At 33.3% G+C, this 14,454-nt stretch overlaps 2 protein-coding genes across 9 annotated transcripts in view; one reads left to right on the top strand and one right to left on the bottom strand.

Annotated features, from left to right (window-relative positions):
* Positions 1–203: 203 nt before the first annotated feature.
* On the bottom strand, positions 204–9,997 carry LOC128207578 (uncharacterized). The gene is made up of 19 exons (XM_052910606.1): positions 9,402–9,997; positions 9,075–9,157; positions 8,705–8,825; positions 7,856–7,984; positions 6,947–7,069; positions 6,419–6,537; positions 5,976–6,080; positions 5,716–5,842; positions 5,184–5,385; positions 4,752–4,896; positions 4,218–4,382; positions 4,004–4,068; positions 3,231–3,312; positions 2,863–2,932; positions 2,093–2,312; positions 1,791–1,881; positions 1,364–1,480; positions 1,032–1,249; positions 204–893 (listed from the first exon to the last, which is right to left on the bottom strand). Exons 1-19 carry the CDS (start codon positions 9,792–9,794, stop codon positions 769–771), a joined length of 2,700 nt encoding a protein of 899 aa, XP_052766566.1. The 5' UTR covers positions 9,795–9,997; the 3' UTR covers positions 204–768.
* Positions 9,998–13,517: 3,520 nt separating this feature from the next.
* LOC128209910 (ral GTPase-activating protein subunit alpha-1-like) overlaps positions 13,518–14,454 on the top strand; it is an 87,606-nt gene continuing 86,669 nt past the window's right edge. For all 8 annotated transcript variants that reach the window (XM_052914172.1, XM_052914174.1, XM_052914177.1 and 5 more), the window contains exon 1: positions 13,518–13,736. In XM_052914172.1, the coding sequence (XP_052770132.1) occupies positions 13,610–13,736 (127 nt within the window). In that variant the 5' untranslated portion in view covers positions 13,518–13,609. The remainder of the gene's footprint in view (positions 13,737–14,454) is intronic.

A 14,454-nucleotide genomic window follows, 5' to 3' on the forward strand; every position in this document is an offset into this window, starting at 1 on the left:
ACACGATTTCTGCATAGGCGTATTAACTCGAAACATCGAACGTGTTCACAAATATTATTCATTCAAAGTCCAAGTATTTTGAACATCTACCATATACCATAGCTTTTGAAGGACTGCCGTATAACCATTCACAGCGAGTTTTAGAAAAAAATAAAATAAACAGTAATGATGATTTCTTTCAATTTAGAACAAGCAATAATAAATAATGTTGAAATACTAGTTTATTATATAAGCATGTTATAGAATGGACAGAATGGAGCTTTTCTGAACATGAAAAAGTTGATAATTTCACAACATTTTGTTCGTATATCATGTCAATTATGCATCTTAAATAATTGCGCATATGTCCCAATATCATATAATGATACGTGTACAAATCAATGAGTCATAATATAATAGACCAAAAGTCGTAATGCACAAGATAAATAATCCAATGTCACATAGAACATCTTCCCCGAACGCTGCCTGTCAATCAAGTATCAGTGCGTTGATAAATAAATGTTATGTAGCCATATAATTATGGACAGATATAAATGCTTTTAAAACCTACACTAGTATTCTGTACTGCCTTTTAGTACCTTAATGTTTATAACTGGGTAACACTTAGAAATGTTTTGTTTTTAATAAGATTTAAGACGGTTGATCGTTAATTAAAGTGATTGCGTTTTGCTTGATCCACTTTTACAGGTCATATTGACATAGGTTCTGTTTCAGAATCTGATGATATCATCAGACGACAAAGGAAACAACAATATGAAAACAACATGATTAAGTGACAGCATCCAATGTCAAAGTTCTTTGCCTAAGGTTGTACGTCTCTTCATCTCCATCATCCTCAGGATTGATCTCCCCTTCAAACATTTGCATGAGTAAGACCTCTACTTTCTTACGACCTGAAATAAGTTATATAGTTATACAAACATTGTGTGTCTGATTTATAATGTCTGGTTAATTATACCATTCAAAATATTGCAGAGTCTATCAATTTAAATAAATGTTTTTCGATGGTCAGGTAATCATTTTGTGCTTACTTTTCTTCTTCAGGTGAAATTTGACTCCTATCTCGTTCGATAGATCAGGAATACTATCAGTATCGCTGTCATGCTCTGAAGATCCATCTGCGCCCATGTTGACACTGGCACTACTGCTGTTGCTGCTGCCCAGGGGTTTTCGGTCAACTTCAATTTCATTCGATACCAATTCTAGTTTGTCTACATCCGGAGGTCCCATTTTTTCGCCTTTTCCCTTCCTGTAATGGATTGCAGATATTTGCGCGTCAATTTCGAAAACAAGGTTAAATATGATAAAATAACATGTTTCATCGTTTGTTTTAACTGTTCTTGTACTTCATAGTTTCACTTACTGGCCAATTCCTAAACCTAGCTCCTTGATCTTTGTTTCAACAACAGAATCCATTTTTCCAGTCTTTTGCAGCGAATATTCAAGAATAAATGCTTCCAGAATGAAGGCAACGAAGATGCTAAAAACAAAAAAAACAGTATATAGTTATAGTGATAAAAGTAGTGTAACAAAAAAATCATATATTTTACAAGATCTTCAATTTCAGTGAAACAACAGAAACTACAAAGACAAACGCAGTACGGCAGTAGCCTTAAATGTACTCAGAATACTGTTTACATGCTCAAGGCCAAAAGCTTACCAAAACCGTCCAGTTCTTTCATTGGGTAATGCACTTAAGAGTATAACAACCAACAAAACAACATGCGGATATCAATGGTGATCGAAATACACACATCAATGTTACCATAAAATTGAATTAAATGACATACTTGAGCACTATGATGACGCAGAAAAGATGGAAAGTGAAGAAGTAGAGGCGAGCCCATTTGTTGGTTACTATCACAAACCCGGACGACAAGAGTAGCTGGCGTCAAGGAATATGATGAGTGAATGCTGTTATATGTATATTCAAATCTTCATTTGATAAAAAAACAGTTCATCTTTTGCTTAACATACTCTATGATCTTCCATTTACGTCAGAAGTGTGATATGTTTTTAGTTAAATGATGAAGCTCGTCGCCATTTTTGTTGTTTGTTCTAAATATAAGCGTGTAGGGAAAACAAAGGATATCATGCCACTGGTTGACAACGGTCAACTCAAACAGCAAAACGATGGACCGGATAATGTCGTTGAAGTTATTGTTGCAGTAGTGGTTACGGTAGAACACGGATTCGTTCAGTTTAGGGTTGCCACAAAACTGTTGCTCAGGGCTGCTCTCATTATATCCATAGAACTTAATTTGTCCATGAAATATTTCCATACCGACAATTGCAAACATGTAGTAGAGGACCTGTAAAAAAAGTATGGGGAAAATTTATTTAAAGTTTGTTTTGAAGAAGGACTCCTATCTTACTGAAAAAAAAAAACAAATTTAAAAAGTAGTTAATTTCTGAATGTCCTTTTTGCATAATTACATACAAGTACTTAATTCGAAAACAGAAGTATGCATATGCGTTGGAAGATAATTAAAATGTTTTTGAAAAGCATAGTAGAACATTTCATAAGCCGTTGAATAGTTCTTACTGGTATATAATTATGATGAACAATGCTTTGTTACATATAGTGCATTTATAATTGACTAACAAAGATAACATCGCCATAATTTATGATGATTGGTCCTAAATGTATATTTGGCTTACAAAGATAACACCACCATTGATAGATGGTCCTATGCATAATTGGCTTAAAAAGATAACACCACCATATGTTATGATGGATGGTCATATTGATTATTGGCCTACACATATAACACCACCATATGTTGGTCGTATGTATAATTGACCTCAAAAGATAACACCGTCATATGTAATGGCGGATAGTCCTATGTGAAATTGACTTACAAAGATAACACCGCCATATGTTAAAATGGATGGTCCTATGTTCAAAATGGTCAGGAGGATAACCCTAAACCTGAAAAACATTTATAAGAAGATAATTTAACTTTTTTCGGATGTTAAACTACAAGGAAAAACTCAAAAGCCAAGATAACGTTTAATGGGTCACAGATCAACCTCCAAAAGACACAGCCATACAACCAAGAAACATACTGTAGATACACTGCGTAATTTCGAACTGGTTATAAAATTTCGCATGCGTAGTATGATATGATATGATATGTATGTTTTTATAAACCACACAAATATATTTAGTTTACGTGAAAAAAACGACTATGCTGTTCTGTAACTGGGGAAATACGCAATAATAATACCTTTTAATGCTGACGAATATCTTCACCAATCTGAGCACCCTAAGTACCAATAATAAGTCAAGGGTACTGAGCTCTTCTCCAACTGTGGATATCATAAAAAAAACATATTATAAACGAACATGTACTGACCTCTTCTCCAACTCTGGATTTCATTAAAACATATTGTGAACACACGTGTACTGAGCTCAGCTCCAACTGTTGATGTCATTAAAGCATAGTGAATATATACATGAACTGAGCCCTTATCCAATTGTTTATGTCATTAAAACATATTGTATACAAACATGTTCTGAGCTCTTCCCCAACTGTGGATATCATTAAAGCATGTTGTATATATACATGTACTGAGCTCCTCTCCGACAATGGATGTCAGTAAAGCATATCGTATATACACATCTATTGAGCTCCTCTCCAACTTTGGATGCCATTAATGCATATTGTAAATACACATCTACTGAGCTCCTCTCCAACTTTTGATGTCATTAAAGCGTATTGTATGTATATATACATGTACTAACAGACACATAAATATACACTTGTTTCTATTAGTGTTACAATATGGCTTTCAAATACTTGAAAATATATCACAGAAACTTATCTCATGTTAAAATCGTAAAACAGGCAGAATATTTACAGACTACAGAACTGTCAATGGATTTTTAGAATTAGAACTTTATAATAGTTGGTACCTCGAAAGTGTGTAATTACCTGGAATGGCCGATACAACTTATTTCAAAGAGATAATAAAGTATTGAAAACAAAACGTTACGTACCATCGCCTGCAGCGGACTCGTAACCTGTTGCAACAGCTGCTCCAAATATGACAAAAAAGTCAAAGCTGTAAAAAGAAAAGGTACACTCATTTATAAGTAGGAGTTCGTGGCGACACAAATATAAAGACACAGTGATGTAAGAAAACTTCAAAATCGGAGTGTTGAATCAACTACCTTTATTTCAAGTCTTAAATTACATGCATTTATTACTTACAAATTCCAGAGCCTTTTGAAAAAGTCTTTTGGTCCATATGTGTACATTTTGAGAACAATTTCGAGCATGAAAAATCCAAGAAAGAACCAGTCAGCGTCGTCAAAGGCGAAACCAATAAACCAAGCATTTATAAAGATCATGAAATCAAAGAAATAACGAAAGAATCTGAAATGAGATTTAAAAGAAATGTAACTGATATGAATAAGAACTAAACCAGCATGTTCAAGTTCATGGCAGTAACAGCGACCTCAACAGTTAGAGCAATGCAGCAAGGAGGACGGGTAAATATATAACAGGAAGCGATTACTAAAAATATTCGATGAACGTTGACGAAATTTTGTTTCAGTATTGTGTAGTATTGAAATAAGCCTGCTGTAGTTGAAGATAAATGACACAAAACGCATTTTTAAACAGACTATCGTGTTTTTCTTTATATTTATGAATCTATAACAACACGTTCCTTATTAAGGAAAAGCTTGTTAAGTTAGTCAAGCAAAAATGACCGTTAATATGTGTGTAATTCTAGGCACCTACTTGTGTCTCACAAACATCCTTAGAACTTTACTGGGCCTTGAGTTATATATATCTGGTATTCTCTTTTCCAAGAAGGTCCGCCTATCGTGAATCTCGCTGACAGGAACTTGCAAGAGGTTAACCAAGTTCAGAAAGTCCGCTTTTACTGAAATACCGAAAGTAAATATAATTCACTGATATTACATCAACACACATTCGTTACTGATTTCCTTATCGTCTGTAAAGCTCTACAGGGACACTTAGTTTTTTATTTAAGTGCCATGAGAATGTTAACATAAAGACAATTTTCATTATTTCGTTGTATATGTTAATAATTTACTCATCCATGAGTAGTTACTGTTATATTTGTATACCGAAAAACGTTTTTTGGCAGATGTGAAGACATGAGGTAGGCGTTTTGAATACTTACAAAGTAACAGTCATTAAACATACCTATATATCCTTTAGAATCTTTGTCCAAAATTGTCATCAGCAGCTCTATCTGTTGGATGCTTTTATTAGGCAAAACCCTTGTCATGATAGCGTTCCAAATATGTCTCGTTATCACGTCATGTCCGTTCCTTTCTACTTTCAGTATACTGAAAGCCTGTCTCAACTTCCTTCTTTTTCCAAATACAGCCTCTCGAATTTCATTCTAAATTATAAGTATATCAAATCAGGGTAACATTTAAAAAACAGTTACTGCAAAAACAAGCAGAAATATTAAAATTATTCATAAAAGGCGCGGACTGCAATTTATGTATAATTGCAATCACAATCGTTGTAGATTTGTAGTAATTGTAGAAAATGCATTAGTTCGTATTGCAGAGTTTCCCTTGCTTGTATATTGCTGAAATATATCGTAAGATCGTCGTCTTTTAACCCCTAGCTACTTATTGTATGTCGGTTACCGTTCTTATATCAGAATGAATGCATAAAAAGAAACACATAATGCACTCTCCAATAAGGTAGTTTTTCAACTCACCTTTAAGTTCTGTCTGTAGTTATTGTAAATAGCAGCAAGAACGATGCTCATGAATACGTACAAACAAATGATGAGATAGGTCATGAAGTACAAGGCAAACCATTTACTCTCATCGTACGCCGGCATCCTAATCAAACAAAATAACAAAACCATTATAACTTTCAAAATCAATAAACGTTGTTTAAGTGTATGTACTCTTTGAAATTTTCTTCTAAAATATCCACGGAATAATAAAAAAAAACGTTCAAAAAGCAACTTACATGACGTCAGGGTAATTTGCAGTTGTAACCAGGACGTACAAATCCCAAATGCTGTCAAAATACATCTTGAAATACTCCGATCCGTCTGAATATGTCAGGCTTTTCCTGTTTTGCAAACGCAACAATTTAATTTTCGCCACAAAGGTCATGTGTCCACAAAAAGGGACGACGCACAAACAATACACAGAGCGTTACATTTTAAGCGAACACCAAAACAACCATATTTGTTTTGTTCATCCAGAAGCAAACAAAATCCATTTAAGACATTGACACGAGTAATAATACGTTAATCAATAAAAGAGTTACTATAATCAACCTGTATGTACCTAGAATGGTTCAGCAAACGCATTCCATGAAGCATATCTTAATACAAGTGTTATTAATGGCAGAATATATGACAAATGGCATTGAACACAAGATTAACTACAATATTATTCGAGTACCTTCGACCAAATAACTTTAATCCTAGTAGTGCAAACAGGAAAACGCTCATCATAAACAGAATAAGGACATTCATGATTTCAGGTATGGTTCTACGAATATTTCTAAACGCTCTCCTTATCTGAAATGAAGGAAACTGATATTAATGATACATCATTTGAGAGTATTAGACGTATACATTTTCGGAGACCCACGGCTCGCTCCATGATACATTCAGTGTAACGGAGTCGGTTTTTCGCTGATTTCCGATGATGATAAATTATTTACTCCTTTTCATATGTATCTCATACTTGAATTTCACTCAATTCATAATATCATTAAATATCCTCTAGCATGTTTTATTTGTGTGTATTGAATGTCGACTAATGTATATAAAACTTCGACTTACTTGACTATATACGTGCCTTATATGAAAATAACCACATAAACATATAATCATGTTCATCCTTATAATTCTTATTAAGTACGTATGCAATGGGATACGTTTTATGGAATAACTGATTTAAAAGATACATAAGTAGGGCGCCAACCTGTTTGCCGTCAGAGAAGTTAATGATTAGGAGAGACCTGAGGGGCCTAGACCATCGAACCGGGTGGCTGTCTGGAGCAGCATTCACCCAGGCTATGTAGCAGATTATGTCCAGTATGGTCAGCTAGATGTGGACAAAGTAAAGTTAGACTATTGATGGTAGTTTTATTCAGGAATGGTAAAACAAATTATATACTTATATATTAGAACATCGTCCTAAACAAGTATAAAGAAAGAACCAGTCTTGAGTTATATATTACCATCAATGCATAAAACAATAGTAGAAACAAGGTAACCATAAAAACAATCAATAATTTGTTTTGCTTCGACGCGGATGATCAAAGTTACTAAATTATAAATTCCTTCAAACTAATATTGACAGCAACAATGAAAATATGTACTGTCATTTTATTCTACTTCAAATATAGAACTATCTCACTAGTGTCATTACATTGACACAAATATAGAACTATCTCACTAGTGTCATTACATTGACACAAATATAGAAATATCTCACTAGTGTCATTACATTGACACAAATATAGAACTATCTCACTAGTGTCATTACATTGACACAAATATAGAAATATCTCACTAGTGTCATTACATTGACACAAATATAGAAATCTCTCACTAGTGTCATTACATTGACACAAATATAGAAATCTCTCACTAGTGTCATTACATTGACACAAATATAGAAATCTCTCACTAGTGTCATTACATTGACACAAATATAGAAATATCTCACTAGTGTCATTTCATTGACACAAATATAGAAATATCTCACTAGTGTCATTACATTGACACACATATAGAAATATCTCACTAGTGTCATTTCATTGACACAAATATAGAAATATCTCACTAGTGTTTTTACGTTGACACACATAGAGAAATATCTCACTACCGTTATGATTCCAATGACCATAATGTTTTTCGTGTCCCTCCAGAATATGGCAGGGTTGCTGAAGTATGCAGTATGAATAACTCTCAATATGAAGAACACTATGAGGACTAGCTCGATGATCATCGACCCCTGCAATGGAAACATAATCACCTGTCATTTCAATTACCAAATCTAAGCTACACATTAGTTTTCCAGAAATAATTTCTGCTTTCCATATGTTTCTTCTTTTCATATGTACTATGAAACATATTGCATCGAGTGGTAGTGGCTGAACTGCTATTCATTTGTTGACATGGTCTATCTTTACATTTATAGATTGAATATGAGGTTAGTCATCCCGACGTGAACGGACATGATTTAATTTGATCAAGTCAAGCAACGAATTAACTGAAATTAGTTTATCAGAATCAAGTTACGTTAAATGGACAAATCCGTGCACAAGAAGGCATACACGCATTATCTACAAGTAAGTTTATTGATATGATAATCTACTTATATCGTGTTTAGGTCGGAGTCCATGCAACATATCGTGCACAAATATATAAAGTCATGTTTATAACAGTGTTGTAAAATCAACTTGGTTGAGGCTGCCAGCAACGAAACTAGTCAAAATGCTGTTGATATTAAATTGAACACAAACGGATATAAATGTTCTTATATTAAACACATCTAAACATGCCTAAAATAGAATTTAATTCAGTACAGACTATTATGTTCTACATTATTTCGCATAAGTCCAAATAGACTCAAGTCCGTTTGTACGCCAACCAGATGCCAAAGGCGACAAAAATGGTGCAAAATGAAACTAGCAATTTAATATTTATTTTATAATTCTACAGTAACATTTACCCAGTAAGGGATTTCCCATCCGTCTCTCGTTGGTTTTTCAACCAGTGCAAGGCACATGTTCAACGCAATGCATATATACAACCCCCATCGCAAATACCAACGATGGTACAATATGTAAAGCCTGAAAAAACAACAACCCGGCAGCATACATAAATAAAAGAACACATAATCGATTATAGAAAACTTTGATTTGGTATAACTCAATGTATGATATATATCATAAAGCGTGCATTTAATTATAAATCAACATAATTTTAAACGCATCATCAAGTTTGGTATCTCTGATATTTGTCAATGTTATCGGAAGACATTGCAGTAAAGATATAGATAGATCAAGAAGGTTCAGCTAGGTGGTGATAAACTAACTTACCTTACATAGTTTGGCTCTGTTTTATATGTGAAATTGCGGCCACTCTCTGCATCTTTTATTAAAGACTGGGCAAGTATCAAATTCTGGAGGAAAGAAAGAATCAATTGATGCCGTTGTACATTCCAAGTCCTAGATGATGCTTAGATTATTTTACAATGATGTTTGTCATATTGCTAACTCAATCTCTTACAAAATATTTGGGCTCACTTTTTATTGTAATAAAATAACATCTTATTATTTAGTTTTTATTATAAAAATCATTTTAAGCAGAATGTGCTATTGATAGGTTACATGTACATCGTAACGATAAAAATCATTGGCACTTGCCTCTTCCGATAAGTGATTTAACTCTTCTTCTCGGCTTGTGTGCCGAACTCTTTGGTTTGATGGTGTACCGGGCGGTCCAAGGGTGGCACCTGTGAAAGAATGTGGTGTACCGGGAGGTACAAACGTCGCTCCTGTGGCAGAACTTGTTTTGCTCTCCCCATCTCCGCTCTTTTCTAACCCATTACCCCTGCGAGCAGTCACTTTTGGTGGTGGGGGTACTGTCAGCGTAGAGACTGGTACTGTTATTGCATCTTCTTGGCTCTGAATTCCAATATTAATTGTATCATCGGAAAAAGTTTGGTTTTCTTCTGATTGTTCTGTATTTTCAGTGTCATTTTGAACCTCATCAATCGTTATCTCAGGAGTCTGCACTGTATTTATTGTCTCCGACATCCCCGTTTCAGATAAATATTTAAAAGGATATAGGTATACTCATGTAAATCGAGTTAAAATAACGGAACACATATTGTAATATTATTTAATCCAAGGTTCATTAATCCAATACATTGAACTATTAATTTATATTGCATAGAAAACAAGCAATTATACATTGATAACAGATAGTTTTACTCAACTAATCGCTGATGAAGCAGAGAAGGGGGCGTGAACTGTGCCGAAAATGGGGGCTATCTCAAACTGTTGTAGATAACATACATGTAAGTGTCTCATGTTAATACAGTCACTTATAGGGGGCATATGGGGCATACTTGTACAGGTTTAACAGTCTCTTATGGTTATTGTTGTTCTTTTTTTTTAATTTATGAACTCGTAATTTATCGAAGAAGGAAATATTAAAAAAAAGAGAGAAAATACAATGATAAGTTCTGAATTCATATATAAACTTAAGGTAGTGTACAAATTATTACGTCAACAGCAAACATGTTTCTGAGTTGTGATATTTAAAAAGAAATGACAAAAACAGAAAAAGTGTGCAGAACAGGGTGTTAAGTACATCAATTCATTTATTCATGAAGGGAATTGAATATGGTTACTTTGGTTAAGTGTTTATCCAATTATATTGCAATACCGTTTGCATTGCCCTTGATACCAAATGTTTAAGTCTGATAGGTACATTAAGCCTTCGTCCCCACCACAGAAATAAATGCAAAGAATAATGAAGAAACAAATCATGCATATATGAACTTAACCAACATGACCGGTGATCAAATTCATGATATGTGTAATGGCTTATGTATGCACTGGCAAAAAATAAGATTATATAGCAATACTGCATGCATATTATCAATGAGCGGTATGATTCACGTATGTTGACAATAATTTTCCTGATTAGAGACTTAGATCGGACAACGGTTGATTGACTGTTTCGTCCAAAACTGGCATAACGACATTAGTGAGTCCTCAAGGTGTCATCATTATAAACACTACAAAACATTATTAAATACAGAAAGGTACCTACATCTGGAAATTCCATTAAAATATAAGATTGCGTTTGCTAGGTTTCGCTGATCCAACCATAAGCTGAATATTGAACTTGGAAGATATATAAATACTCCGCAAGATGAGAGACTTTGTATATATTGTCTGAATCAACATTTGACAGTTATTGATTGTGAATATCATTCATTCTTTCAATGTCCTAAATTCGATATTATTCGTAGACAATATATTTTTAACTGGTATTCGTCTGGTAATAGTTTAAATGATTTCAACTCTTTAATGTCTACTGAAAATGATAATACAATATTGAAGTTAACAATCTATGTATACCATCTGTTAGATATGATAAATGTGTAAATCGTATGTTTCAACTACTATACTATGTTTGTTTTTTTGTACATTTTGTGTATTTTGGGCCGGTGGCCTTTATTTACTTGAATAAAATGAATTGAATTGAATTGATCGAGAGAAGTGAATAGTATGTCCCTTTATTGCTGAGTACACAACGAAATATAATCGTCTTAATCATATACCAAAATGACAGAAAAGTCCTAATAATTGGTACTAACGACGTACAAAGATACATTATATATGCATATCGAAGTTATAAAATATTGCTGTAATCATATTACTTATGAACAGTATTGATTATGCTTTTACAATGTGAAATGAATACTATTGCAATAAACCTTTGTCGATTCCCTATTTATTATTTATCTAAATTTGAGTATACGTATTTCTATATTTATAATGTTTTACGTATGCTTACACATTTCAGATTTTAGTAGATGAACAGCTTTTAACATGATTGGTCTTCCTCTGTATTATTAATATACATGTATGTACATCGTATGTTTTTAAACAAGGGGCATACAAATAAAGAGTGATATATATCTTCTGACTTGTTACAAGTTGTACATAAAAAAATGTTATATTAGTATGTTGTCCATCTCCCCATCTCAATACAGTACACGTGTGATGACAGTCTTTCTTTAGTTAAGTATTAATTACTTTATAATATTAACAGGCTTTTGATATGCTTGCAAATAAATTAAAACACACACTTTTAACGTTGCTCCGGTTGAATTTTGTACTATTCCTTTGTCGAATAAAGGTATCCTTAACACGGTGATGAATAATGCTTATACATGTTGTTTTTATCTTGGAGACCATACATTAATACTTGTAACCATAACGGCCCATTTACTTTTCTTGGGTTAGTTTTACTTTCATTTATTATCGTCTTGTTCATTACAATTGAATAAATCTTAATACCGCAAAGTTATATTTTGAACCATTATCTTAGACATTATGCTTAATGCATCACGGAGTACACATTTGTTCGTCCACGTTCTTCATAATTTTCCGTACAGGTGTTATGCCTCAGTATATACTTTCAAAACATTGTATGTTTTATTTTCTATATTGTTAGCCCATGAAATGTTCCAAACTTCACATCCATAACATATGTATTTCTTTAGAACTTGCGGTCAAGGATACTTAATTAATACGAAATACTTAACTACTTTATCAGATAAATCCAACACAAGTTCAGTCGATAATTTAATACAGATTTGAAGATATTTCTTCAGTTTCAAAAATGCTATTATTATTTGTCTAGCCTGATAAAATTTCTTACATTCAATGAAAAAAACTCCAGACGTGAATATAATACCTAAATCACAATATTTTGATACAAATTTTGTTACAACACTATTTCTGAGACGCCGTATTGAAAGTATAAGTTTTGTGTTCATCTACCGCCCTTTTTAACACAGACAAAGATGAATTGTATATGATTGGACAGATGGCATAGTTACTCGCAGAAATATAATCTTTATTTTTTATTGTTTATGTTTTTTTTCTTTTTCGAAAAGTATTAAGATGCCAAACTGGTTATCGTAAGTGTTTTGTCATACAGAGTGTTCATTCATTTAATTTCAAAGTTTGGCCAAAACACTTAAAGATAAATCACGATAAAATGATGCGAAAGAAAATCACTGCACTAATTCAATACAAAACCATCGTTAACCATGATATATGTAGATGCCGAAAATCTGTTGAACATTTTGAGAGAGAACGTTACAATAAATTACCATCAAAAATGATTAAGAAAATATAAGCTTGATAGACGTTGCCTTGGCTGCCGGTTTACACAAGCTTTCAGATAAAAACATTTTTAAGTATGTTTTTGTTCTTTCAGATATTTATCATTACTATAATGACTTATGAAAAATTTATAATGTTAATGCTAATTATATCTATAATATAGGTTTGTTTACTACATTAGGCTAAATCACTATTTATATACATCTCATTGCCTGCACATATTATTATAGTCTAGGTAGGCCTTTTATCTATTACGAATTTACGGTGTGGTCTATTGAAGTTTTAAGAATTTTTTTCTCAATCAAAATTATTGCACAAATTCCTCCGGCCCATAGTCGAACACAGATACATAAGAACGTATGCCGGGTATTTGGCAAACAAAATAAACATTACCTAGTAAATAAAAACCTAATAAAAATATAAGTAGCTAACTTAATCAAAATTGCCATGATATTTTCATTTCACATACATGTATTTGGATTAAGATCATATTTCATCAAAACAAATAAAACATATTGTGGTCACTGCCCGATCTCGTCAGTTTGAAGGAATTATTTGGGTACCGGTTGTTCTTTACTTTAGGTACTGGGTTTTAGTTTGCAACTTAAATGCGCATGCTCAGGTAAACATCCGCCATTATTAAGGAAATCTTGCAGACGAGATGTGATATTTAATAAGCGAATTTAGTCATATTAAGCCTAATGTCGTCGGCATTGGCTAAGTTCAGGAAATCCAATAAAGATGGGGACCTCAAAAAAGCCGCCCAGAAGGTTGTCGACCCGAAGAAAGACACACTGACTCGACTGAAACACCTTCGGACAGTTCTTGGTATTTTTCGATTTCTTGGCGATCATTCATGGAATGTTGTCTTTTTGATAAAAAGAACGATCATATTTTCTTGACATCTGGCGCATTATTTTCTGTTGTCAAATTTTATTTAATTTTTACTCACTTAAATCGATTTGCTGCTGTCAAATGATATATATGTTGATATTGATTGAAAGCTATTTTGACCCAAATGTCAAAAACAATTTAAACATTGAAAACATATCGGTAGATGCAAATAATTTAAAGGACACTGCCCAGATTAAAAGACAAAACATCCCAGATTAGCAGGCAATATTCATATGTTAAACCAAATTATAAGACGGGTTTACCAACACCAAGACCTAACATCAGGAGATGTTGTTTATGCACCAGTCCGGGATAGCGGGGGAAATGGGCCGTGTTTTTACCTTCCAGGTGGCCAGGAGTGCCAAATGAATGTGTGGTTCTGTTAACAGGATTTGTCTGTGTTTAAGCCAAGCTTTTCCCGTAGTTAAACAAGATCTTGATAGATATTTTAAAAAGATGGCTCCTCATCCAAATTCTCTCCCAATTTGAAAGAAGTCAGTTTCAAATTACAGGATTTCCCGGAGATGCAAGGGCATTTTTTTAACCAGCAGTTTGTGTCTGCAGGGCGGGAATTTTACCTGGGATTTGCTGGACCAAAAGTCTAAAGTCCCTTTTACCGAAGATTAGGATAATATTCTTGGTCTAGAGTTTA

This window comes from Mya arenaria, chromosome 11 (genome assembly GCF_026914265.1).
Source record: "Mya arenaria isolate MELC-2E11 chromosome 11, ASM2691426v1".
Taxonomy (NCBI): domain Eukaryota; kingdom Metazoa; phylum Mollusca; class Bivalvia; order Myida; family Myidae; genus Mya; species Mya arenaria.